This window comes from Scleropages formosus, chromosome 7 (assembly GCF_900964775.1).
Source record: "Scleropages formosus chromosome 7, fSclFor1.1, whole genome shotgun sequence".
NCBI classification, from domain to species: Eukaryota; Metazoa; Chordata; class Actinopteri; order Osteoglossiformes; family Osteoglossidae; genus Scleropages; species Scleropages formosus.
This window is the reverse complement of record NC_041812.1, coordinates 30,269,508-30,296,205: the sequence shown is the minus strand read 5'-3', so window position 1 is coordinate 30,296,205 and position 26,698 is coordinate 30,269,508. Positions and strand designations below refer to the sequence as shown.

The 26,698-nt window shown below is 44.4% G+C and overlaps 2 protein-coding genes across 5 annotated transcripts in view; one reads left to right on the top strand and one right to left on the bottom strand.

Annotated features, from left to right (window-relative positions):
- The window catches only part of LOC108929073 (DNA-binding protein RFX7-like), a 29,976-nt gene extending 16,528 nt beyond the window's left edge, over positions 1-13,448 (bottom strand). The window contains exon 1 of one of the 4 annotated variants that reach the window (XM_018743383.2): positions 12,776-13,448. In XM_018743383.2, the coding sequence (XP_018598899.2) occupies positions 12,776-12,921 (146 nt within the window). In that variant the 5' untranslated portion in view covers positions 12,922-13,448. Of the gene's footprint in view, positions 1-1,934; positions 2,002-3,388; positions 3,473-12,775 lie in introns of those variants that run through there. The other 3 variants (XM_029253649.1, XM_029253650.1, XM_018743384.2) reach the window with 3 other exon arrangements.
- Positions 13,449-18,472: 5,024 nt separating this feature from the next.
- LOC108929038 (meiosis-specific nuclear structural protein 1-like) lies at positions 18,473-24,773 on the top strand. The gene is made up of 10 exons (XM_029253556.1): positions 18,473-19,208; positions 19,829-20,050; positions 20,206-20,333; positions 21,948-22,050; positions 22,946-23,175; positions 23,280-23,496; positions 23,621-23,728; positions 23,844-24,101; positions 24,453-24,578; positions 24,675-24,773. Exons 1-10 carry the CDS (start codon positions 19,161-19,163, stop codon positions 24,771-24,773), a joined length of 1,539 nt encoding a protein of 512 aa, XP_029109389.1. The 5' UTR covers positions 18,473-19,160.
- The last annotated feature ends 1,925 nt before the right edge of the window (positions 24,774-26,698 follow it).

The window sequence follows — 26,698 nt, the reverse complement described above, 5'->3', positions numbered from 1 at the left end:
GCGCCAAATGCGGGCGTGAAGTGCCGAGCTCAGAGGAGCGAGCCGCGTCAATATTTATACCTGAAATTTTCCGCCCGCCCCAATTCGCTGCTATTCCATAGTTTCAGGAAAGTAAAACAACCAAAAAAGTGGAAATCCGCTTGCCTGTGCTTGTTTATATTAGAACGAGGTGCATCAAAAGTAGGCCTTGACCTCAGCAGCGACGAGGAGCAAACGGAGCGGAAACACTCGGGGCTTCGGGTCATGCGCAACGTGAATAATTTATCTTACCTGGTTAAGTGGCCGAGGGTTTCATTAAACTCACAAAGGCAGAATCCTTGGAGAAAAGCACAGAAAGAGTGTGTGTGTGTGTGTGTGTGTGTATATATATATATATATATATATATATATATATATATATATATATATATATATATATGTGTGTGTGTGGCCAACTATGCCACAAGGCACAGCATCATCCACCTGTGAGCTTCTGTTCACACCACCCCTGTACAGCTTCATCTGTCATTAAACTTGTGCAAAAATCTCACTTTTATTAGAGAAAATCTGAAAAAAAATTGCCGTTAAGGAAGGAAGAGACCTGATGTGGTGAAAATACACATGTCCTCTGCTATGAAGAGCGCCTGACCCTACACACACCCTCATCTGACTTCGCCTAAACTACTGCAGTACATCTTTTTCCGGTGCTGTCAAGAAGCTTTTCGGCGCTTTATCCTCAAGCTTCAGAAGACTCTTCGAAGCTCTTGGGTCCCTCTTTAGTTTCCTCAACGCGCCGTGCAGGGAATCGCTCCTTCTTTAGTGCCTCTGCGCTCCAAGTTTATCCACACAACTAGCTGTGACCAAAAGGGACCGATCACCTTGACAATGTGGGATTTTCTTTTTCCGATTCCTGCACTAACCGTGCGTAAAACCGTGTGTAAAAAAAGTCAACCGAAACGTGACAAAAACAGACGTTAAACAAGAAGACAGAATTCAAAGATGACCGTGGTTAACAGACACCCATCTCGGTGAGAAGACACACGCCCGTGTGCAGTGAGAAAAAAGCCGATCCCGATGTGATCCCCACGTGTACCAGCAGGGAAGCAGTCATGCCAGACCCCTGGTCCTCTCTGCCCACTCGCTGCCGTCCACCAGCCAACGCACAAGGTTCAGTCACTGACCGTGAGACCAAGCCGTTGCAGATACGGTGTCGACGGAGCCACGTGAACCACGACTGCTAGAAGCACACCTGCCGCAATCGTGTGCTGAGCTCTGGGTGACTGTTGCAATTACTACGGTAAAAGTGGCCTTCTGGTCCAGTTCCGGGAGAGTACCACAAGAACTAGAGCGTGTGCCGAGTCCTACAACGACCCGACTACATCACCGGAAGGCGGTAATGGCTCTGCCTCAGGTCAGCAGCCACCGTGACAGCGCCCTCTTCTGGTCAAGTGCTGTCATACTCAACATCATCCCCACTCAGCCAACCAGGGATGTCTGTTTTCGTTCTTGACATAAACTTTCATGAGATTTCAGTTACTTCACACTGACTGTTTCCTGTAATATACACACACACACACACACACTATGACTGAAAAGGATTGTCCCAACTGGGGTCGCGGGCGAGGCAGAGCCTAACTCGGCAATAACAGGCGTAAGGCTGGAGGGGGAGGGGACACACCCAGGACGGGACGCCGGTCCGTCGCAAGGCACCCCAAGCAGGACTCGAACCCCAGACCCACCCAAACCGGCTGCACCAACGCACCCCCTCCTCTAATATAACAATGCACAAAATGTATTTTCTATAAGATGTACATCACTATGGAGAAAAGCATCTGCTAAATGAATAAATGTAAATATTCGTTAAGTTAAATTTTGCTCACTGGGAAACGGAGGACTGATCTCCTTTTCATTACACTAAACAACTGAAATGAAATGTGAAATATAATATTATCCACCCTTTCTCCCTCTCCTCATCTTCACCACTTTTCATTCTTGCTGCTTTTTGGCACTCTGAAAGGAGAAATTATATGCCCCCTCCTGCTGCCTGAAAGACATTGCACCCGACCCCTGTGTTGGACCTTGCGAGTGGTGGGCCCACAAGGTCCACCCCCATGTTGCTTCTTCGGGCTGAGCCCAGCCAAGTTACGTGGGCTGCCGGGCCACCAGGTGCTCGCCTAAGAGCACTACTCCCACGCCTGGCTCCAGGGGTAGGTCCCGGTCACCCTATTCCAGGCAGGGTAAATGCTGTCTTGTTTACTTTTTTCATGGGGGTTTTTGGATGTTCCGGGAGGAACTCGGAGCAGAGCCGCTACTCCTCCACACTGAGAGGAGCCAGTAGAGGTGGTTTGGGCATCCGGTGAGGATGTCCCTCGGGCGCCTCCCTTTGGGGGTATACCAGGCACGGCCAACTGGGACGAGGCCCCTAGGTCGGCCCAGGACCCGCTGGAGAGATCGTCTCTCTCAGTGGGCCTGGGAGCGGCTGGGGATCCCCAAGGGATGCCCCGAGTCGAGCTGGAGGAAGTTGCGAGGGATCTTCTGGTCTCCCTATTGCCACCACGACCCTAGAAGGACAAGCGGGCAAGAAAATGGTTGGATGGATGACAGTTCCATCCACTGTGGTAAAAGTGTTGGGTCACTATGCAGCTGGGCATTTTACCGGAGAGATTCAGACGCACACTGCTCAAGGGTAGTATGGAAGAGAGGGAAGATGGGCATGAACTGGCAACCTTCTGCTTTTCAAGCCTATGTCCTCACCTGCTAAATGTCCTGTAGGTCCATAAATTCACAATTCAACTTTTCATTCTGACCCATAAAAACAGCAACAGCTTCTGTCTGCAAAACAGAATGATTCATCGTGAAAGCAGAAGCTACTCAACTAACAATCTTTAGCATTTCCAAACACAACACAAAGGGCACACGGTGTCACACGTGGAAAAAGATGGGTCACCAAGTACACTGGAACTCCGCTCCGTCAAACCGGCACAGTTACTCTCGATTCCCAGGGAGCCGCTCATTGTGAACGCAGCCTTTCCAAGCAGAGATCCAGTTCTCGAGGGGGTGGCAGTGGTAGGCGCATGTATCCTAGCCCCACATACAAAGTTCAACGGTATCGGGTGTCATGTGACCCAGACTGACCCATGGCTTGGCAGACCATCCAACGCCCCACTGAGGTGTCCTGCCACTGACAAAAAGACACAATCAGATAGACTACAGCTGCAGGAAATACTCACTTACAAAAACTGTTTTGATACAACAAAAAAAAGATCTTTTGACCAGATACCGCTTCACTGTATGCAGTCACAGCATCATCATTCGAATTCATCCTGTAACTTCACGAGTAGCTCACAAAACACTGGAGAACAAGGGAGTTAAGCACGAGTCCCCAACATAAAGCACACGGCAGTCTTACCAGTAAACCACAAGGTGGGGATTTTATTTATTCCAATTCCTGCGGGCTGGAGCGAAAAGCAAGACCTCCCCCCCGAGTGGTTCGCACCCCAGTTTCATTTCTCATTTCAGTCCCATCACAGATCACTAAGGCTTGGTTCCTGATCCATTTCCCATGGCCAGACAAGAGTACAGAGTAGGAAAACTGTCTGCTTCCTCTTGCGCTTTTCCTCCTCGGGTGGCAAAGACAAATGCCGCTTCTTGGACCACAGATGGCTGAGTGACAGCGATCACAGCCCTTTCCAACTACTGACTACAGTTATACCCCAAGATATACCCGTTCCAGTCTCAAGGTTCCAACTTTCCAAGGAGTTTCTTTTAATATACCACCTACTACAGCTTTTCAATGGGGGGGGTGGGTGCAGTGACACAGCGGGCTTGGCTGGGTCCTGCTCTGTGGTGGGTCTGGGGTTCGAGTCCTGCTTGGGGTGACTTGTAATGGACTGGCATCCCGTCCTGGGTGTCTCCCCTCCCCCTCCAGCCTTATGCCCTGTGCTGCCAAGTTAGGCTCCGGTTCGCCGCAACCCCACTCGGGACAAGCGGTTTCAGACTGTGTGTGTGTGTGTGTACAGCTTTTGAGACCAAATTTGGATTCCAAGCGCTTCCTGTCAGCTGAGCAACACAAGACATTAACATTTATCCATTTCACAGACAATTTTCTCCAACATGACATAAAATTATTAATTAGTATTTAGCTGACAACTGTACTAAAGGTGACTTAACAGTGTTAGATGAAGTACACTGAACTCCTTACACTCATACACAGCCATTAATTTTTCGCAGTACAGCAATGCAGCGCGCGCACGCACGCACACACACACACACAAAACAGGCAGAGTTGAACAAGCACCGGTACAAAGAAATGCCATATTATGAAATAATGAATTAAGGGAAGCTGCCTTATGTTACGGTAACGATGACTAATAATAACGAAAATGATAAGCGTTGCATTAACTGCACATTTTAATGGGATTCGGTGGGATTTTAGCATAAATGCATCACTTTCGGAGCTCCGGAATGCGTACAATTTTTTTTTTTTTCCCACTGAACTAATCTTAACTATGAAAATTGACCTTAGAAAGGGTTTTGAAGAACGCACAAACTTAGCATGGACGTCATGCACAGAAGAGCTTGTTCAAGTTTTTTTTAAATAATAAAAAAAAAAAAAAAAAAAAAACATTGAAACAACGGAAGTGAAACACGGAATTGCATTATCACATCACGAACACAGTAATTTCATAAGGTGTTTATTACTTTCTCCAAAATCCTGCGCTTGTCAGGTACGTTTACACCTGTACGACAGGATGCACGCAACACACTTCTCTTCAAAACCCAACTGCAGTGGAGCACCAAACAACTATGAAATCAAAGTTGGACTAAGTATGGCTGGCTTGTAAATGACCGTATGTGACCAAATGGGTCACGCGAGGGAAAAAACCCCACTGCACGAAATCAAAGACTACATGCATATATTTATTTCCACACACACAGAGTCTGAAACCGCTTGTCCCAAGCAGGGGTTGCGGCGAACCGGAGCCTAACCCGGCAACACAGGGCGCAAGGCTAGAGTGGGAAGGGACACACCCAGGACAGGACGCCATTCCATTGCAAGGCACTCCAAGCGGGACTCGAACCTCAGACCTGCCGCAGGCCAAACCCGCTGTGCCACCGCACCCCCCGCATATATTTACACCATACCCCAATTCAGACCCCATCATACAGAGGACAACCCTATGTGCAGACGAGAAAATCTGTACATATGCAAAAGTAATTCCTGTAATTAAGCTATGACACCTGCTAAAAATGCTCTCAAACGTCCATCCTTCTAGGAGAAGCTGAAGAGACACAGTGACACATTTCCCACAACTGCCATGTAACAACACGTGGTAATTCCTTTCACCTTCAGCACAACAGCGTTTTTTTCATTTCATTGAAAATGAGGCCAGTACACAAATAACACTTGCTGTGCCTTGCTCTCCCCGTTCTCATGGTACTGCGCGATGAGTAACCGCAGAAGCACATGGCACATGAAGCAGAAAACCCCCAATGACACACTGTTCAAGGCAACACCAAGTCAGTCTTGCGGGATGGGGCCAAGACATAGAGAACCACAGCGGCAACCACCAACAGAGTCCAGATCTTCCTCGACAACTGGCTCAGAAGGATCCTCCAAATCCGGTGGCGTGACACCAAGAGCAACCAGAGAACAAACCCAGAAGAAGAGGAAATACTCAAGCGACGATGGAGGTGAATTGGACAAACTCTCCGTAAGCCAGCTTCAAACACCACCGGACAAGCCCCCACGCGGAATCCACAAGGCAAGAGGAAAAGAGGTCGACCATAAAACATCTGGCACCGAGACCTGGAGGCCGACACCAAGAGACCGGGTTACACCTGGGAAAAGTTGGAGACAAAGGCACGGGACAGAGATGCTTGGAGAACCCCTGTTGGTGGCCTACGCCCCAGAGGGGGTAACAGGTGTAGATCTTCAAAAAAACATCCAAATGACATGTAGACCTGAGATAGATATTGATAATCTGTAACGGCCTCCAGCACGATACAAAGGGCCTAGCATAAAAGTCCACAGAGTGACAGACACTTGTAGGCTCAGTGGTCCAGGAACATGCCTAGACATGTTTTAAATCTGGAGAGAAACGTGCAAATTTCGCCTGCAGTGGACAGTTGCTGTCATCAATGGGGTCCAGACAAAACCCCCTCCCTCGAAGCACAAGGTGGGACAAAACCCCCTCATCTGAAACACAAATTGGGGTGAAACCTTCTCTGAAACACAAAACGGGACAAAACCCCATCTTCTGAACCGCAAAGTAGGACAAAACCCCCTCTTTTGAAACACAAAGTAGGACGAAAGCTTTTTACTTAAATAAAAAAATAACAAAAGCCTGTTTTTGCACTTTAATGCCATTTAATACATTATAACTGGAGAAAAAAAAAACTATAAATTAAGTAATTTAATAGTGAAGTAATGCTAGAAAACATTACAATCGTTCTCTGTGTTGGTTCATTTCTGAATGGCGTAGGATGCAGCACCAGGTGGTAGTAAATGAAAAATAAATAAACCTTAACACTCAATGATGTTTTAAATATTAATCTTTTTATTTTTCAAAGATATGATGATGATAAACCACAAATAATCAGAAGAATACAAATTTCATTAAATTAATTGTCCCGAGGGGGTATTGTCCTAACGGGGGTTTGTCCCACACTCGTCATCAACAGATGCCACGGATAGCAAACTCACGCTAACTAATCCGAGCGGAGACGCTGTCGGTCGATCTAACACGGCACCCAAAAAGAGGGCGCTCGGGACCGCGCACGCAGCCAGCGAACGCACCAACGTCGATAAGACGTTTTTCCGTTACAGCGTGCAAATGACGCAGTCACTCTAAATTGTTCGGGTCTGCTGTGCGAGAACTATAAGACAGGCCTAAACCTTCTACTTCATGCCAACTTATCGCACAACGCATCGCAAGCTGTTTAAATATTTGAGAAGGCTGTAGCTCAACATGCCAATAAGACGTGCCGGTCGCACCGCCGCAGGCGTCCGCTGCGCACGTCAACGATGAATTCCTCCACCATGTTTACGATAGTAATCAAGCATTACATTCTTTTGCCTTGTCAAGAGCGACACCACTAACTGATTGACATCACAATACAGAGCAGTGAATAATAAAGAAAACTAATACGAACCAAACAAATCTAAGGAGCACCATGCTTAAAAGAACGTTCCGCAGGACTGTTTACATTTATTAATTTAGCTGACACTTTTCCCCAAAGCGACTTACAGTATTTATCCATCTACAATTATTTATTCATTTTTACACCCAGGGAATTTTACTGGAGCAACTGTGGGTGAGTACTTTGCTGAAGGTGGGATTCGAACCCGGGACCTTTGGGTCCAAAGGCAACAGCTCCAAGCACTACGTTACCAGCTGCCCTTATTCAGTTAGGGGGTACTGTCTAATTACACCACTTTTAATAGAAAAAGTGAGTTACAGATACACACAGATTCTCCTGATGAATAGTGCATTACATTAAGCTGGAGGGTCTTTACTGCAGAAACACTGCCATTTGGCAAGTTCTCCGTGCAAAGCTGTGCGCACCACTATTTTATTTGTACTACAGTATATGTGAGCGATGGTCGTTTCACTTACCCTGCGCTATTTCCCTACAACTTGGCTGCTTTACTTTCGCGGCGGCACTTGACTATCAGAACCAAAACTGCTCAGCCCTGTCATTAACTTTAAAAAACAATTGTCCAGATTCTCAGCTGCCATTGATCAGTCAGCATTTTGCTGTAACATCCGATGCGCAGAGGCAGCCTGGTGGTCTGAAGACTCCGGGTGCAAAGACGATGGAATATCTACGAGAGCCCACCGAGATAGACCACCCTTCTCATGCAAGTACCACTGCCTCAACCGATTTTCGGTGCGTCGTTAAAGTCAAACGGTATACCGCGGATAGATCCTAAAGAGCTCCTAAAATCTCGTTGCAGACCATGACTGTTCCTGTACTAGTCAACCAAGAAACCTTCAGAAGCAGCTCTTTTAAAAAAAAAAAAAAAAAAAGGACAAATCTCATTTCAGCAGATGTCAGGTCAGTTAAAATTACCTTTGTAAGTAATCTGCAATGTGAGTGTTTCAATCAGAAAACAGTTACAACACCCATTGTAACGGGTGTGCACACTTATGCAACCAAGGCACTGAAGGACTTTTTCATTTTAATTATTTTACCAAAGTCATTTTTTTATTTTTTTTCCAGGTAAATACTGTTTCAAGACCTTATTAAAGGTGGAAAAAAGGTCTGGCATGATTTCTCGCTTCATCACCAACAAAAACAAATTTCAATAGGGGCGTGTACACTTTTGATTTCCACTGTAGGTGGCATCATCATCATGGAGACTGAACAAAATGCTCCGCTGCGTTGAGAATTTAGCTACTCTCCCTGCAACAGGATTATTCCCTTAAGACCCTCTCCCACCCCTGCCTAACCTCATTTAAATTCCACAGAGCTTTCATCACCATCTTGACTGCTCTCTCTGTAGTTGTCCTCCATTACCCTCCTGACCACCTTGGCTGCTTCCTGGACAAGACTGACATTCTGATGAACACCCTCTTCACTGATCCTCCTGGTTGACTTCAACATACATCTTCAGGACATTCAAGCAAGATGGAATCTTACTGTCATTTGATCCATAAATGTCTCAATCCACAGTCACTCACAAGGCCTGCAACCATCTTGACCTTGTCATCACCAAGAGTAGTGGCTCACCAGCCCTGTCTATAACTGCTACTCACTTTTGGATAATTTCACCTCCCTTAACCCTATCACCACCCCTCTTTCATGCCTTCCAGTACAACACACACTGTTCCCCTTCACCACAACCTGAAAACCCTCCTTCCTCCTCTTCTGGTGTCCTGCCCTCCCTCCGCTCAGTTCCATATTTTTCCAACCTGTTCACTGATAGCGCCATTAGTCTTCTGTTACCTTCTGTATTCTACTCTCTGGACTCTTTCCTCTCACCCCCAAACCAGCATGTGCTACCTCCAGCCCTTGAATGACCAATTCTTTACGAAGCAACAGATCAAAACTTTGTGCAGCTCAGCAGACATGACAAAAAACTGAAGGTCTCATGGTCTTAACTTAGAATTCCATCCAATCTGCTGTCCCTGCTATAAAAACAAATTTTGTTTTTGACAAACTACAACAAATGTCCACAAATCAAAATACACTTTCATTAACCCCTTTGTCCAGCACCTCCTCCCTCTACCATCACAGCTGAAGATTTTGGCTCATTCTTCTAAGACAAAATCAACGCCATCATCAGGAAATCATCATCCACATCCTCCTCATCCTCCTTTCACAGGAGAGACCCAACAAGGCCTTGCTCCCCATATTGCAACCCTTTCCTGAATGCAACATCTTCGACATCCTGCTGTCACACTGAGCCATCTTGACTTCCACACCATTTCCCAGCAATGAAGTCATTTTATTATACCTACAGAACCTGATACATCTCTACACCCCAGCAAGAACGCTACGCTTCTCTATCTCTGGCTGCCTGCTTGTCCCCGTCACAAGGTGCCCAAAATCTGAAGCCCATTAAATGCGTCTTGACTCCGACAGAGTGGAATGAACTCTATCTGCCGCTCAAAACTACTGCTTCCCTTCCAGTACTCCAGAAAGTTCTCAAAACTCATTTCTTTCGCACCGGTTTCTTTCTTGAGCACGTGAAACACTCCCCCACCACTTGCTATTCTTTACCAATGTTATTCCCATGTCATTGCTGCAGAAAGTGACAGGAATGGGTGCCTAGACAATAGCTATATCAAACACATGTATGTTTCCTAGCCTGCTGTCTGTGGTGGGATCCACTTGTATTGACTCTGAACTGTACACTGCTTTAGAGAAAAGTGTCTGCAAAATGCAAAAATGTACAAGGTCACAATGTGACGGTACAATAAAATTAGGTCGGGTTCTTTTTACTAGGAAACATTACTGGAGTTAGGAAATACGAAATCTACCTTGGAAATTTATTCAGTTATCCTTCACATCTACACCTCCCAAGAGAATAAGGCATGCTGTAAAGTTGAATATCTACCAGTCTGAAATGTCAAGGGTGCACAGTGGATTGTCAGGTTATGCTAGACAGCACTCTTTTCGTGGGATCTTGGTTAGAGAAGAATACATTTACATGTATTTATATTTTCTCCAAAGCGACTTCCAATAAACTCTATGTAGCATTATCAATCCACACACCTTATTCACCGCGGTGACTTACACTGCGAGATACACTACTTACATTGGGTCACTCATTCATACATCAGCGGAACACACACACACACACACACACACACACACACACACACACACACTCTGTCACTCACACTATGGGTGAACCGGAACAGCATGTCTTTGGACGGTGGGAGGAAACCAGAGCACCCGGAGGAAACCTACGCAGACACGGGGAGAACATGCAAACTCCACACAGGCTGAGCGGGGATCGAACCCACGTCCTCTCGCACCACCCAGGCGCTGTGAGACATATAAGGTTCGACAAAGTTTCCAAAGTGCAGACTGACTAGCTAGAATATCCTGCATTTCATAAACCCAAAGGATTCCTATCTTTGCACTTAATTTAGTTCCCTCGGAGTCAGACGCGGCGTTCAGCCTTTCATGCGACTGCCCTGGGCTCCGGGTTGAGTCTGCAGTACAAAAACTAAGCCGACACCATCTTTTATTCACCGTTCCTGGGGAAGCACAGCTGGGAGTGAATCCATTTACACAAATTTAGCGCTTACAACTCAGATCACCTCAGTAAAGATAAAGATTCACTCACACACACACACACACCTCAAGCTGACCCTCTCTGAGATATATGAATGTAGACTGAGATCTCAAAGAGTTGCGGGTAGTGAGGGTGGTCAGGGTCATGGCCTTGTAATACGGAGGTTCCAGGTTCCACTCCTCAATCTGGCTGTAGCGTCCATGAACAAGGTATTTTCCCTGAGTTGCTCCAGCAAAAATACCCCGCTGTATAAAAGAGTTAATCATTGTGTGTTGGCTTCAAGTTGCCTTGGATCAGCTAAATAAATGTTAATAATTAAATGGAAGCCACCAAATTACAGACAAAGGATCTCTTCCCTGCTAAGGGCCCTCTGATAGAGGAGACAGGTATTTTACCTTTGCAGGGCTGCATTTATAAGCACAAGCTATGCAATGATCATGCACTGACTGAAAAAGTCCCTCTGGAGGATCTTCAGTGAAGCATGTAAAACTCTGTAACCAGTCGCTGGACATCCAAACCGAACATCCAGGGACGCATAAAATGTGTTCTGCGCTGCTTGCATCCGAGATCCAGTTTTTAGTGAATGTCCCGTTAAACTGGACCAATGTACAGTCCACGGTTTTTGGGTCGAGGGCACCGAACCTTCCACAGCCAAACGGCCGTACCCTTTCGCACAGAACCGGGATTAACCCCCACCCCCGGTCAGACGAACCCAGGACCCCCACTTTGGGAGCACCGGAGCGCAGTAGGGCCTTCCACACTTCCGCATCTTGTTCCTCCGTTGTCCCACCGGGCGTTTTGATGTAAAACTGTACTCGCACATGGGTCGACTGGGGATTTAACTCTGTAGGACACGGGTTCCAACGTTTTGCTTCCCGGCGTCCTACGCGAGGCGGTCGAATCCAGAAGAGTTAAAACCCCAGTCAGTTGACACCAGCCGCGGAAGCCTACGGGTTTTGACATCACAAATGGGTTCTTCACCTTCTCCAGAGCAAAGCCCTGCAAGAATGTGATCAAAAGCAAAGGTCCCTGAAGAAATCTGCAGGAAACAACGCACTCAGTTCTCGCTTAATGCATCCACGCGGAATTATGCCACGTACAGTAAAAACACTGTAATATTTTCTTTTCATTTATATAATATAGGCTCTGCCGGAAGCGCTGAAGAGCTCGGGAATCTCGTTTTTTGGGTTTGAAATTAAGCGCCACGGCCGCAAACACAACTTGGGCTCAAGGTGCAACCCCGTGAGCGCGTCACGCGCGGAGCCACACACACACACACCTGCGCGTTCACGCGATCCACAGACACAGCGCGCGGAGCTCGCGATCGATCGGCTCCGATGTCGGCACCACGTCCGCGTGTAGGGAAGCGCGGTGAACGAGGTACGGCGCGCTGCTGTGTCACGGGGTCGCGCTCGCGACGCTTCCTGGTGACGGCGAGTGGCCACACGTGTGTGTTTCGTCTCTTCGGACTTAAGCGCATCTCACGACACACAACAACAACGAGAATGACGCTGATAAACGATCTGCTGTAAACACAGGCCGAGCTGATCCGTGCCACCCCGGACACACACACACGCGCGCGCGCACGGAGCTGTTATGTATTATGCACACCCCAACCTCCCTTTCCCCCCCTCATTCGTTGTCCCCGTAAACACACACCACCAGCGGCTCCTCCTCGTGGGCCCATCAACATCATGATCATGTCAACGCTGCACACTCAGCACACACACCGCACATTACGGTACCACAACAAACACACGGCACGCTCATCGTCTCATCATGCCCGCACACACGGACTGCACATCAACATCATCATGTCTCACGCGCTCGCTCGCGCACGCACACACACACACACCTCCTCCGGGCAGCGCGCATGTGGACGTGTGTGTCACAAACAAGGCGAGCTAGCGCGGTTAGCCGAGCCCGTCTCCCTGACAAAGGCGAGCTCGGGGACGCGCTACGGAGATCAGAGCCTTCGAGCTGAGCGCGAGCGCGCAGTAAACAAACAGCCCGAGTGTCGCGTGTTTACCGCGGCGTTCTTACCAAATGGAGCTCTTTATTTTGTGCTGCAGCGCACTGGCGTCCGCCCCGTGCAGCCCCGGAACGAGCGCTGGTAAGGAGCCCATCCCCGCGCCGGGCTTCTGATTCTGCTGCGGAGGAGCAGCCTGCTGCTTGTGATCCTCAGCCATCACGACGAGATGCAGGAGGAAGAGGAGGAGGAGGAGGAGGAGGAGGAGAAGGGGGGGGTCTCTAACCAGTAGGCCTCAAACCTGGACCTCGACCGCGGCACATGCCGGACCCACCCGTCTGCTAAAACCTCCTGGCCGCCATCACATCCACCTGCTCCCACGGCGCTGCACCGGCATGGCGCGCGGCCGAGATCTTGCGCCGGACGTGTATTTGCAAAAAAGAACGAGTAAGCAGAAGGACTGGGGTGAGGGGGGAACACGTTGCAGTCGGGAGTTCGCTGCAGGCACGAGAGCGAACAGCACGCCTCACGAGCGCTGCTGTCGGTGCTGCTGCTGCCTCCCCTGTTGCCGCCGCCGCCGCCGCTGACAGTCATGAGCCGCGCATGCGCGTCGCGGGAGTCGGGAAAGAAGTGGGGAAAAACAGAGCAAGACACACAGAGTACAAAGAGGGCACGAGCGCGGCGTGGTGCGGCGCGTGCTTCGGCCGCGAGTCCTTTTCCCCGTTTGCCGCTTCTTTTCATGTACACGTTCACTTTATTCGCCTTGACATAAACGATTGTATGATCGACACCAGTGTTGTACTGCGATAAATCGGTATGTGGGCCGTGAGGTGAATTTGTCTGCGTTCGGAACAGTCGTTTCATGACTTTTCCTGATATGAACTGACAAAAAAACAATCCGTTTGCTGCTAAGCCCGGAAATGCAATGGGCTGGTACAAACTAGTAGCATATTTTCGTTATGAGGCATTATTAATGCGAAGAGAAAGTGTGTATTTTTCAGCAAAGCGAATGTGCAGCTGTAAAACACGAGAGCAGTATTTTGAATGGAGCAGAATTGTACTTATTATACTAGTGCTTACTGTGTAATATACAGGGCGTAAAAATGGGCGGTAGGCAACGCGGCCCAGAATGTTCAGGAAAACGTGATTTCCCCCAATACTGTTGTGGGTATCACTCTTCTCATAGCTTTTCCCTTATTTGTATTTTTGGCTCCCCGAATAGCTGGCAACTTGTTACGCCCTTGTTCATAATGCATACCAATTTTTGGACAAATGTAATTACTTCCTCAACGTTCAGATGCCAGTGTTTTCTGGTTTTTTTAACAATTTTACCTGAAATAATTCCACTGAACAGCCACAAAAATCATCTGCAAGCAGAAACTGGCCTAGAGCAGATGATGTGATGAAATACACACACACACACACACACTGCACTTGAAGTGGAACATTTGTGTGTCTTCGCTGATTCAATGGTTATTTCTTGTAATATTTGCAATCAGTAAAACAAAAAACGTGACAATTTAGTTTTTCAAAGAGAGCAAATGCTGATTTTTTTCCCCCTCATCACTTTAACGGTTACGTTTCCCTGTTATAATATAAATACAGTACTTTACATTTATTTATTTGGCAGAAACTTTTTTTAAAAGCGACTTCCAATGAACTCTATGTAGTGTTATCAGCCCACACCTTATTCACCAAGGTGACTTACACTACTAGATACACTGCTTACACTGGGTCACTCATCCATACATCGGTGGAACACACACAGTGTCACTCACACACGATGGGTGAACCTGAACAGCAGGTCTTTGTACCCACGTACAGTAAGGTGTGTCACCCGTCTGGACAGTGACACACAGTACAGGGACAGTGTCTGTACAGGATTCAGGACACAGTCACGGACATGCGGGCTGAGACACTGTTGCTGCTTCTATATCTTTGAATGTTTCCTGTTCAATATCTGCGGAGAAGGCCCAGCACTGGCCGCACGGCAAATAACCCAGGGAAACAGCGCTTTGCTGACAACCACACACACACAAAAAATTGTTCTTATTAACCAAGATCTCCACTAAATATATACACGTGTGCCATTCCACATTTTACACCTTTATTAAGAGCTCCTGGATTGTAGGTGGTGTCTTGAAATATCTTCAGCATATTTAACATGGTGAAAGGAGTAAGGCCTATACATTTTTAAAAACTATTCAAAATTATTCCAGTGTAGACAGCTTTGACTATGTTTACATTTACATTTATTTATTTAGCAGGGGTGGGGATGCAGTGGCACAGTGGGTTTGGCCTGTGCCTGCTCTCCGGTGGGTCTGGGGTTCGAGTCCCGCTTGGGGTGCCTTGCGGCGGACTGGCGTCCCGTCCTGGGTGTGTCCCCTCCCCCTCCGGCCTTGCGCCCTGTGTTACCGGGTAGGCTCCGGTTCCCCGCGACCCCGTATGGGACTAGTGGTTCCGAAAGTGTGTGTGTGTTTAGGAGGGAGGGAGGGAGGGAGGGAGGGGGGGGGGAATGCAGTGGCACAGTGGGTTTGGCCTGTGCCTGCTCTCTGGTGGGTCTGGGGTTTGAGTCCCAGTTGGGGTGCCCTGTGATGGACTTGCATCCTGTCCTGGGTGTGTTCCTGCCCCCCATGCCCTGTGTTGCCAGGCTAGGCCCCCGCTTGCTGTGACCCCCACTCAGCTCAAGTGGCTTCAGCCAGCATGTGTATTTAGCAGATGTCCCCCCACCCCAAACCAATGTACATCTCAGATAAAAGCATAAAGAGTGCATCACATCAACATAAACAGAGATTTGGATGCTGACTCATGATTTTACAGTGCAGTCAGTTTGTCACTTTCCAGCGAATCACACGAATAACTGCATAGCAACATGTCCGTGCTTTCGGTACAGGCAGTCCCCAGATTACGAACGAGTTCTAAGTCTGTCTTTAAATCGAATTCGTACTTAAGTTGGAACAGTTAGGTATGGTGGGTATCTAACGTCAGTTTGTTAAATGCTTGTCTTAGTATATAGTATATCATGTACCTTTCTATGCATTAAAAAAACACTTCTGGATACACTAAAACATCTTTAATATAATAATAATAATAATAATAATAATAAATGTAACTACAGTTTTTATAATAGAGGGAGAAAAAAAAAATTTAAAGCCAAATACAGTAACATGAGACAGTGTTAACAGCAACTTTGTCCGACTGAAAAGAACGAAGTCTTTGTCCTACCTTGGGCCCACGCGCCCACGAGCCGATGAACCACTGCAGACGCACAATATTCTGATGAGGGTCGCAAAGTAGCACCCATTTTTTATTAAGAACCATTGAATGTAACTCGAATTTTTAATAATAGGTTTTACTGGGGTTGGTTCATAACTACGGGTTGTACGTAAGTCGGACGTTTGTAACCCAGGGACTGCCTGTATATAATGTTTTGTACGTCCTTTAAATAAGAATTTGATCTTTTTATCTCTAAAAAGTTACTTTTCAGTGGACAAACTTAAAGAATCTTAGACATCTTACAATTATCGTTTGTACTAATACTATTTCTGACATAAATTAATGAAAACTATAACTAATAGTGTAATGAACGATTAAGAAAGAGAAAGAAAGCCTTGGGTTTTGGACCCAGATAGAGAGTGAAAGGGAACACTTTGTGGGACAAATTCTCGACATGGCCTCATTAACACGATTAGCCTGGCCATGTAAAACGAAGCCCTGCTGCAGCTGCTGATAGCGCACTACTTAGGCTTGTGTCACAGATATCTTTGGAATCCAGCAAAGTCCCGGCGCTCCGCTGCCCCAGCCTTGACCGAGGGTGGGGTGCGACATCAGTTGTACGACACAGCCCACAGGGACCCTCCAGAGCCAAGATGGGTAGATTAGAGCTTTTTTTCTGAGATTTGACTTTGTTTAATGTGCAACTGATGAGAGTGACTGAATGCTGTGTGACCGTAAGACCTTGCTTTGTTTTCTCACCTTTGTGGGGTTCACTTTTTTTGTTTGTGGTAATTTAACTATTAGTTTAGTATGAATGAAAAACAGGAGAGACAACTATGGTAATCTGAAATAAGGATCACAAGCACTCAGAGTGATACCACCTGTATTTTTTGGAAATTACATAGTAAATTCATTTAGCTGACACTTCCTCCAAAGCAACTTACACTATTAAGGGTACAATTATTTACCCATTCTGACAGCTGCATGATTTTACTGGAGCAATCTATGGTAGATACCTTACTCAAGGGTACTATAGGCAAGAGGTAGGGATTAAACCTCTGACCTTTAGAGCCAGAGGCAGTAGCTCTAACCACTACACCACCAACTGCCTACCATTTAAGTACTCTTTTAGTCAAGGATAAAAGTGAGGCATCTTTCCTACAGCCAGCATGCAAGTCCTGCATGGTAGTTCCAGCAGTTTTTATGTTTTCTTTTAATCTGAAATGTACGCAGCGACAGGAGGATCATTACTGCCTCACACAATCTGAAGTCATTAGTCCGTACATGCAGCAGATCTTGGTAATATTCTCAACTGTGTATTTTCATAAACCAGAAGATACTTCAGCATACAATCTGTAAACATCATAATATGAAACTGTATATTTTTAAGCATTATTTTCTGTGTAGTTTCAACTCTGTTACATCCTTTAGCAGTATATGTAAAATTGCTATTTACTTTAGAGCAGAAATAGCTTTTTCTGTGTATACTTTTTTAACATTATAATTTGCCACTCATAGAATCTTCCATCAGAATAAACATTATACACTCATTTACAAATAAACACCCCACCTATTAGAATTATCAGAAAATATTAATCTGAAATGTAACAGAAAACATAAACAAGATCCAAAATCATCTTTATAAGTAAAGTTAATTCTGCCATATTTATTTTTACCGTCAGCAACAGGACAGCCTTGGATTGGGATCGATAACGGGACATTTACTTTATCTGAAAGGTCTGAAAGATGTAAACCTCTTGACTTGAAGTTGGGTATCTGTGTTTTTTATAATGCCAGGGTAACTTCATTCTTTAACATCCACTGTCACAGGCTAAACAACCAGGTATCAACTGGATGGAAAATATGTGCAAAGGTCATATTCAAGGTGTCATTGTGTCAGGTAAGGTACCACCTGATGGATCCAAAAGAGTGTGTTGGATGTTGGCCCACACTGTGTTTCAAGTCATACAACGCAGCTTCACGAAGAACGGTGGTGTACTATGAAGAGTCAGGGGTCTCCTTAATGAAAAGGTGGTCCTTTCCTGGGTTTGGTTTTGTTTTGATACATTTGCCAGATGTCCAAAACTTACCGAAACTGACTCTAAGGATGGTTTCTTTCCATAATTAGTCATCTACAAACACAGGGAACAGTTTTGGGTTCACCAGTAGTTCCAAACTTGTAACTTAGGCATTTTGTTTTCTTTCTTTATGTCCTTATAATTTATAATTTATGTCTTGGGCTGCTGGGAAGATTGACAGAGTAAGAATTTCATTGTGTGGTGTAACAGGCTGTTTACTGTACATATGATAATAAACTCTTGAATCTTGAATCTTCACCAGCCTTTTCATAGAGAAATTTTAACAGGACTCTATTTTTGTAAGTTATAGAAAATTGTCTGTTTGTTAATAAGAATATTGTCCAGATCTATTCACAGAATTTCCTCATTTGAAGTGGCCCTGAAAATGTTTTGCAATTTTAAATTCATATTTTAATGCGAGAACTTCTTCAGTAAAATGTTTTGGTGACCCCAAAGTTTCTTTTATGGGTGCTCATATTGTAAAGAAAGAACTTGATTTGTGCTGAAGTTTTGAGGAAAGACACTTAAATCGTAACTTCAGGTGTAATAACTAAATGATACTGAGCGTGTGGCCAGTCTGTGTCGCACAGGAGAAAAACACCATTTGAGAGCAGAATTCTGGAAGTTTGCTAAATGTATGGAGCACTGCTGTGGAATGACGATGCAGGCCCATCTCCACATTCTGCGTATTGTAAGCTTAAGAATTTTTTTTTTATCATTATTCCACCAGTTTGTTTTTAAGTTGTGCGAACTTCATTGTTCAGGATCAGGCAACGGGTTGCTTTTGTTCTTATCACTGTTTATAAAGATGATATTTATGTAAAATGTTTCATTTCAAAACTTTCTGAACGTAGGAGATGGCAGCAGTAATCTGAAGCTTTTACTCTCAAACAACAAACATCCCAGTCAGTCCTTTCATTGCAGGATTACTGCTTTCCCACTTTTCCCGCCAGAGAGGAGCGTACAAGCACCCCACCTTGTGTTCACTAAGTAAATGAACGGTGTCACATCGGTTGTTATTGGTTGTTAGGTGCACCTTGTTGCCACAGTCAGCCCCGCTTAACTCCGCAGCGACGGCGGAGCGGCTTCGTTACCATGACAACGAAGCCAGTACGCGCTATAAAAGGGGAGGAGCGAAGCGCTGCCGGAGCGCTCGCCTTTCACGATGACGGACGTGAACCTGTACTGCCGTTTGCAACGGTTCAATATGAAGGTAAATTCCTTGCTTCTAGCTGAGAAAACGAAGCTACATGAATTTGGGACTCCGGTCTTTAACGTTTCATTCAGTTTTTCCCACTATGATTTTTGGCGAACGATTCAATTGACAATTTTCACACACACAGTGACCCATTATTAAACAGGTTTGTATGTTACCAAGTGCTTACCAATATTGTTTTATTGGTAAATACAAATCAGATATTATCTATACCTATGTGTTGTAATTGCATGTATCTTTGCGTGTGCCCCAAAAAACATCTTAAAAAAATTCTGTTAAATATTGCAGATTCCGTCAATATTGATTGACAGATATCTGTCAATATACGTGTCAAACCGTAACATGAATAAAAAAATTAAGCTAATAATAATTGATATCAAACAGAATCTGCAATATTTAACAGAATTTTTTAATTTATTTATTTATTTATTTTTTTAAAAATCTGTAAAAAAAAAGTAAAATAAAAATAAGATCTTTCAGAAGGAATAAAGAATATTGGGGAACTGTTTCAGTGTAAAGATCTCAGACTAGGAGCAGTAAACTGACTATGGAAAATGAACTTCCATTTATGTATCGTGATGTCCACCAGCTAATTTGTTTCCTAAAAAATTTCTCAGTGTATGAGCCAGAGGGCTGGTATTACACACAACCAGCAGCAGAGGATGCTGGCCAAGTCGCGGCGGGAGGATGAATGGCGAGAGGACCAGATGAAAGACATCACGAAGGAGCAGCAGATGCGTGCCTGCCTACTGTCTGAGGACAAAGTGGAGAGGAAGCGGTACCTTCGCCAGGTGCAGGATGACCAGCGTGAGAGGCAGATCGAGGAGGCGCTTCTAAAGGTGTCGTCCCTAGCTACAGCTCGCTGAGCATGAACCCAAAGAGCCCTGACCTACAGCTACAGCTTCTTCTTAATCTCTCACTTCTACATGTGCAAAATGCTAAAGATGATGATGCATAGAAATGACATCACTGCCATTCCTGTGCTGTCATGCAGGGAGAACACGAAAGGATTACGAGGAGGAAGCAGCTCGAGCAAGATGACAAGATCGCCAGTGAAATGGTTCGCATCAAGCATGAAAAGCTCAGAGATGAAAAGATAAGGCTCCAAATCAGGAAAAACAGGTGAATGCAAACTTCATTCGTGAGAGGTTATGCATTAGTCTTGCTGGCCTTTTCATTTCCTAATACACAAATAGATTTTACAGTGTTCTGCAAAAAAAAAAAAAAAAAAAAAAAAACAAACTCATTGTGATTAACTGTTTTTAGCAACAGGGCAGAAGAACCCAGTCACAAGAATATAGACATACTGGGAAAATGCAAACACATACAACTCAAATGGCAAAAGGTTACAGTAGTTGCCAAAGATGGTAATTCAGCCCTCTTAGAAGATCCCAGAAAATGACCTTTGTTTCCAAAGTTCATTCAAATCATTATACAGATCTACTGCAATAATTTGGATTAACTAATGGTAGATATCAGACTTTTTTTTCTTTTCACTCGACTTAATCGCATATTTATCAGTGTGGACAAAAAGGGACAAATGCTAATTAAAGGTTTTTTGGAATTTGTCACTCCAGGTAGCTTATAGTGGAATAAGGTACTCTCTGGAAATAAATTTGGGATGCAAAAGTTATTCCTGTGAATGAAAATGGCAATATTTCTACTTGTGAAGAAAGACAGAGTCCTTTTAAGTTGTACCATATGATCAGCTTACTTTCCCCTTTATTGAAGAAAAATATTTTAATTCTCTTGATTATTTTGACATCCCAAGTGAGAGAAGAAATTGACCTCTTTCAAATTCTTATGAGTCTTTCTCAGTTTTTCAAAGTTGATATAAAAGCAGCTGTTAATGCTGCGCAGTGAAACTTTCGAATTTTTCCTTTGTGTAAGCATTACAGTCAGGTAGAGTAAGCAAAAAGCTTTAGATGCATCTCCGAATTGCAAACTCCATACAAAGTGAGCGGGGATCGAACCCACATCCTCTTGCACCAACCTTTTCATCAGGTAAACCTACAATTTTCAAATTATTGTGAGGGTTTTTGATTTCCAGGTCATCCACTTTCACTTTGTACAGTTCACATTCTCGCTCCAGGGCAGCTGTTAATTCAGTTTGTGATTCATCCGTATCCTTCATAGCAGAGATCCTGTGTTCAGCTTCAACAATCTGGTTTCCAGAGCTATTCATACAGTCAATTAAATTGGTAAGTTTTTTTTTTTTTTTTTTTGTCGTGATAGTCTCAGCTGAGGATGACAGCTCCTTTAGTTGGGCACTGACAACATCCAGTTTTGCAGCTGAGCTTCCATACCTCTCAATTGATCAAACATCTTTTACAACCCTCATGTGGCTCATTTGGCCAGATCATCCATCCTCATCCTTGGTGCAAAGGTTCTTCATCTGACAGTGAACTGGTCTGTTTGGAAACAGAATGGGAGGCCAGAACGCCAATTTCTTTAATGTGTCCATGGCAACCATTCTAGGTTGTGTGCTTGAGTGGACTTCTTCTCCCCAGCCCCTTTAGACCTTCTACCTTTCAGAGAGGATGTAGGTAAAAAAGATTGGGTATTCTTTGAAAGAGACAATGACACACTTTCAATTGTCTTAAAATCGATATTGGGGCAAAGGATCCAAATTTTAGGTTCCTAGAGTGCAGAGTCAATTTTAATAGCAGTCTTTGATGAAGGCCATCTCACTTCCCTATTTGCTAATTTTTATTACAACATTCTTTTATTTTCTAGCATTGAGCTTCGTGAGTTGGAAGCCAAAATCAAATTGGCTTACCTGAACAGAGAGAGAGCAGCTCAGATTGCTGAAAAGGAGGCTATGAGATGCAAGACCATAGTGAGTATGATTATTTTTATATATTGTTTTTATTGTGAAACATTTTGAGGTAAATGCACCTGCATTTTGTTTGTGAAATATCAGTTTAAAGATAACAGGAAATGAAACGAAAAAGGAGCAAAATTGGCACACTGTGGCATATTTTGCTTCTTCAGCTGTACCATACTCAATAACTTGATTATGTACTTATTCTCAGTTCAACTATATAACTGTATATACTGGTGAACTGTAAATTTCTCATGTAGTTGCAAATCTGATTCAGAGTATGTGAAGCCCTTGTGTCCCTTAGTTTTACCACAAAATGGTTATTTAGTAAGAAGCAGTCTTTCTCAGGTGTGTGTGTGTGTGTGTGTGTGTGTGTGTGTGTGTGTGTGTGTGTGTGTGTGTGTGTGTGTGTGTGTGTGCGCGCACTATTGGAAATGGTATGTAGTAGAAACGTGGAAGTAGTGCAGATACAAAAATAAGTGAAGTCCAGGTTTCACTGGTTAAACCAGGTAGGTAAGTAGTCAGGTGTGTCAGTCATCATTGTATAAGTTAATTTTGAGATTTAACATGTTAGATTTTAGAAGTTTAATTATTTATAGAAGAATAATAACCTCTTCCTATTGGGATACTTTCAAGCAGCACTGTAGCTGACTTTAGATGTTTCTGAAGTAGGTAAGTGGTAAACGGTAAAAATGACACTTGACTTCCTGATTTTAAGAAAAGTAAAAAGATCTTAAAGAGTACACTTGTGGGTTTTCTAAACTTAATATTGCATATATTGCTATTTAAAATGACATGTACCATTTGATCTAAAGCATAACATAATAATAATGTTTCATAGGCTGCATCTCAGTGAGCAGCTTCATACATGAATGATTTGTAAAATTAAATTTTGGGTATCATGTCTCAGAGGCAGGAGGCAGAAATGGCACAAATACTCAAGAGCCAACAAGAGCAAGCCCTGGTGGAGGAGCAGAAGGAGGAGCAAAGGCGTTATGAGGAGGTCCTGCGATACCAGCAGGAGTTGGAGCAGCAGCTGGACGAGAAGGAATGCAAGAAGCAGGAGGCTTATGAGAAGTTCCTTAAGGAAAAACTCATGGTTGATGAGATTGTTCGGAAGATCTATGAGGAGGATCAGATGTAAGTGTGTCTCTGGAAAGTTGTGTTCTTGGTCAGTTCAACATCCAGACTTTGTGGTTGGCATTCTGTGACCAAGCTTGAACCACCGATGGTCTTCCCTGCAGGGAACAGCAGCTGAGGCTGGACAACGTAAAGGCGACCCAGAAGTGTATAGAGGAATTCAAGAAGCAGCAGGCTGAGTGGAGGCAGATGGAGCAGGAGAAGATGGAGGCTGAAAACCAGCGTATTCTGGAGTACACAAAATACCTGCAGAGTAGAGAAGAGGAGAGGAAGGAGAAAGTCAAGGAACGCAAAGATGCCAAGCAGAAAATTCAGAAGATGGTAAAATGCTGAGTAAAGACTCTTTGCTTTGCCTAAGGACATATAGTAACAGCATGGCAACTTTTGTAACCTTTCAGAATTGTTTGTCACAAACAACACTGATTACCTCATCTTGTGTCCACAGCTGACTGAAAGGATTGAAATGGAAAAGCAGAAGCGTGACGAAATGCAACGTGTTCGTGAGGAGCTCTACATGGAGGAGAAAGAAGCAATAGCGAGACAGAAACAGATTGTGTGTGCTAATTCCCTTGATCTGACTATGTAATCAGTAAATTGACAGCTTTAAATAAATGATCTAGTTAGTCACTTGCAATCCGAGGTGTGTTAACATGGGCGATCTTCCCCAGGAAGAGATGGAGAGGAGGATCCGACAACGCCTGGAACTTCAGCAGGCTCGTCAGAAACAGATGGCCATCAAGGAGATGCGCAAGCAGGCTGAGGAAGAAGAAGAGGAGAAGCTCAGCCAGATGATGATGGCCAAATTCGCCGAGGATGATCGCATTGAGCAAATGAACACCCAGCGACGACACATGAAACAGCTAGAGCATCGGAAGGCTGTGGAGAAATTCTTAGAGGACAGACGACAAAAATTCCTGGCTGACAAGGTGGGCTGTGCATATCTCCAATGATTCTACACCATGGTTAAGTCCCTTGGATTTTGACTGAAAATGTTGCTGGTTGAAGAGCTGGGCAGGGCCATTCCAGTACGCATTATTCATATCCAGCCAATTTAATGGACAAAACCTTCATTTACAAGAATCAATGTGGAGCAACTTTTGGGTCAAGATAAATATGACTTGAATGCTTTCTTTGCCTCAGTTAGTTGGTGCAAGTATTAACTGCGGTGTAGATGGAAAAGCCAGCTGTGTAATAAATATGTCTATCGGAATTAAGTGAAACAAGTGAGCAAAGAAGCAGCTTTTGACAATATGTTGATTCCCTTTTTTTGTTTCAAGGAGCGTGAGGCTGAGGAGACAGCCATCGAGCAACAGAAAGAAGCAGCACGTTTGCAAATCATTGAGGAGGAAAGGCAGAAGCTCCTAAAGGACCATGCTACAAAACTTCTTGGTTACCTTCCAAAGGTAAGGAGAAAGGTCATCGCTGAGGAAACCAGTCGCTCCGATATTTTTGGAATTTCTTCTGTGTACAGTTGTTGTTGTTTGCTTTTTTTTCATCAGGGCATTTTCAGAGAAGATGACCTTGAGCATTTTGATGAGGAATTCAAACGAAATTTCCAAAAGGAAGATTTTCCAGAAGAAGACTTTGGTGTAGAGTGAAGTGTTTAAATATTTTACCAAATACATTTTGGCACTGATAGAAAAGTCAACTTTATTGGAAATAAAGACATTTCATAGTTGTACTTGGACAGACTGTAGAACGTGAAGAATTTTACTGCTTTAAATTGGATTAACTGATGGGAGAGCAGAACTAGGACAACTCTCACAATCTTTGTTTCCTACAATAAACAATCTTCAACGTGTGAAGTGCACAAAGGCAGCTTGTAAAAACGTACAAAGAGCTTACATTGTAATGACTTGTGTGACATCATACAGTAAATTGCTGTTACTTAGCGGACCCCTTTGTTTGGGGTAACGTCCAGTGTCAGATTGGTACCACAACAAGCTCATTTCTGTTAAGAACCTGTTTATAGCCCTGCTGAATGAGCATAGTTCATTCCTGAAAATCTGTTGAGGCAAATTCCCAAAAAACTAACTCACAATTACTAGTCATTTAAGTAGGGAAATAATTCTAACCCAGGCCACAGAATTTCACCTGTATTTATTGCTCAACGTATAATTCCTACCTTGTCTTTTGCTCCTCTTTTCTATCCCTTTTACCACTTGTTGTTTATCTAGTACATAACGGTACACTGTATCTCAAAGGTCAAAAAAGGCCATGGCTATTCAATCAAAGAAGGAGGAAAAGCAATAGCAGGAAACATACTTGCTCAGCTTTTCCTTCTTATGCCTTCTACCCCTCCTGAGGCATAGACTGCCAACAGGGGATCTCCAGGCATCCCTAAGAGCTGAGATGTCATGAAGTTTCCTTGTCGGCATGTCTGTAGCTGGTAATGTTTTCATGGTGTGGGGTAGCTAGCCCCACGCCCAACCCTCCTCCTTTCTCAGCCGGGCTTGGGACCCTCCATGGCGGAGTTTAAGAACTTAGAGCTTATCGCCGAAAAGGTGCGAAGCAAAGATCCTCATTTATTCCGTTTGGAGAGACTGTTTGGCATATCCACATAGTGTTAATCTGTAGTGCTCATGGACGCCTTCTTTTTGCCCCCAGTATTTATGCACAACTTTACCAAGTACTATTGGAAATATCTGCAGTGCCCTCTAAAAACCGGTCAAGCCCCTCACCTGTAGCTGGCTCTCGTATATTTGTGTGTCATGAAGTGGTGGCACATGGGTGCAGTGGACAGGAGTGCAAATGATGTGTTTCAATCTGTCAAGCTTGTGTTCTTCCGTGTGCATTTAAATTGAGTTTCCTCTCCAAAGACATGTTTCTGGGGAATTGCGACTCTAAATTGCCTTCAGTGTGTATGTCTGCGTGTTGCATCGTTCACATGTGCAGAGGGGTTCAGAGGTTGTAGGCAGTTGTGGTGTTGTGTATCCAACAGTTCATCTGTCTTCGTGAACCATTCAGAAATAATGAGGATTTTTTTGGTTACTATGGAACAAGTGTTCACATTGTTTTTGTGATAATCCAGAGTATCTGATGTTGAGGAGATGCATCGTTCCTTTGCCGCAACAATGAAAGGGCGTCCTAGTTTCCTGAAAACACCTCAATTCCAACTGCTGGCAAATTGTTGAAGTGTGATCAGACCAGATAGATAGTTCAGATCGATTTCGCAGCCATTTTTGTCACTGTCCAAGTCTGCTGCTTCTTCAAGAGCTTCTGCTTCGGCTATTGTAACAATCTTCTGTTGAGGAAGGCAAGGTCTTCCAGGACACAAGAACAGAACGAAGAAATGTCACCTGAAGCAAGACTTTAAAGTCCAACAAAGAGTTCAAAAGTTGAGCAGGTAAGAATGAGAACTTTCATCTTAGATTCCAAGCGTTGATTCAAAGCCCTGTTGACTGCAGGAAGACAGGTTCCCAGTGGTATCTCCAGGTATATTGACGGTGTCTAATGAGGACTTGCACCAAACAGACACTAACCTTGCTCTCTTTTTCAGGAAAAAGTTCAAACTGGTATCTAA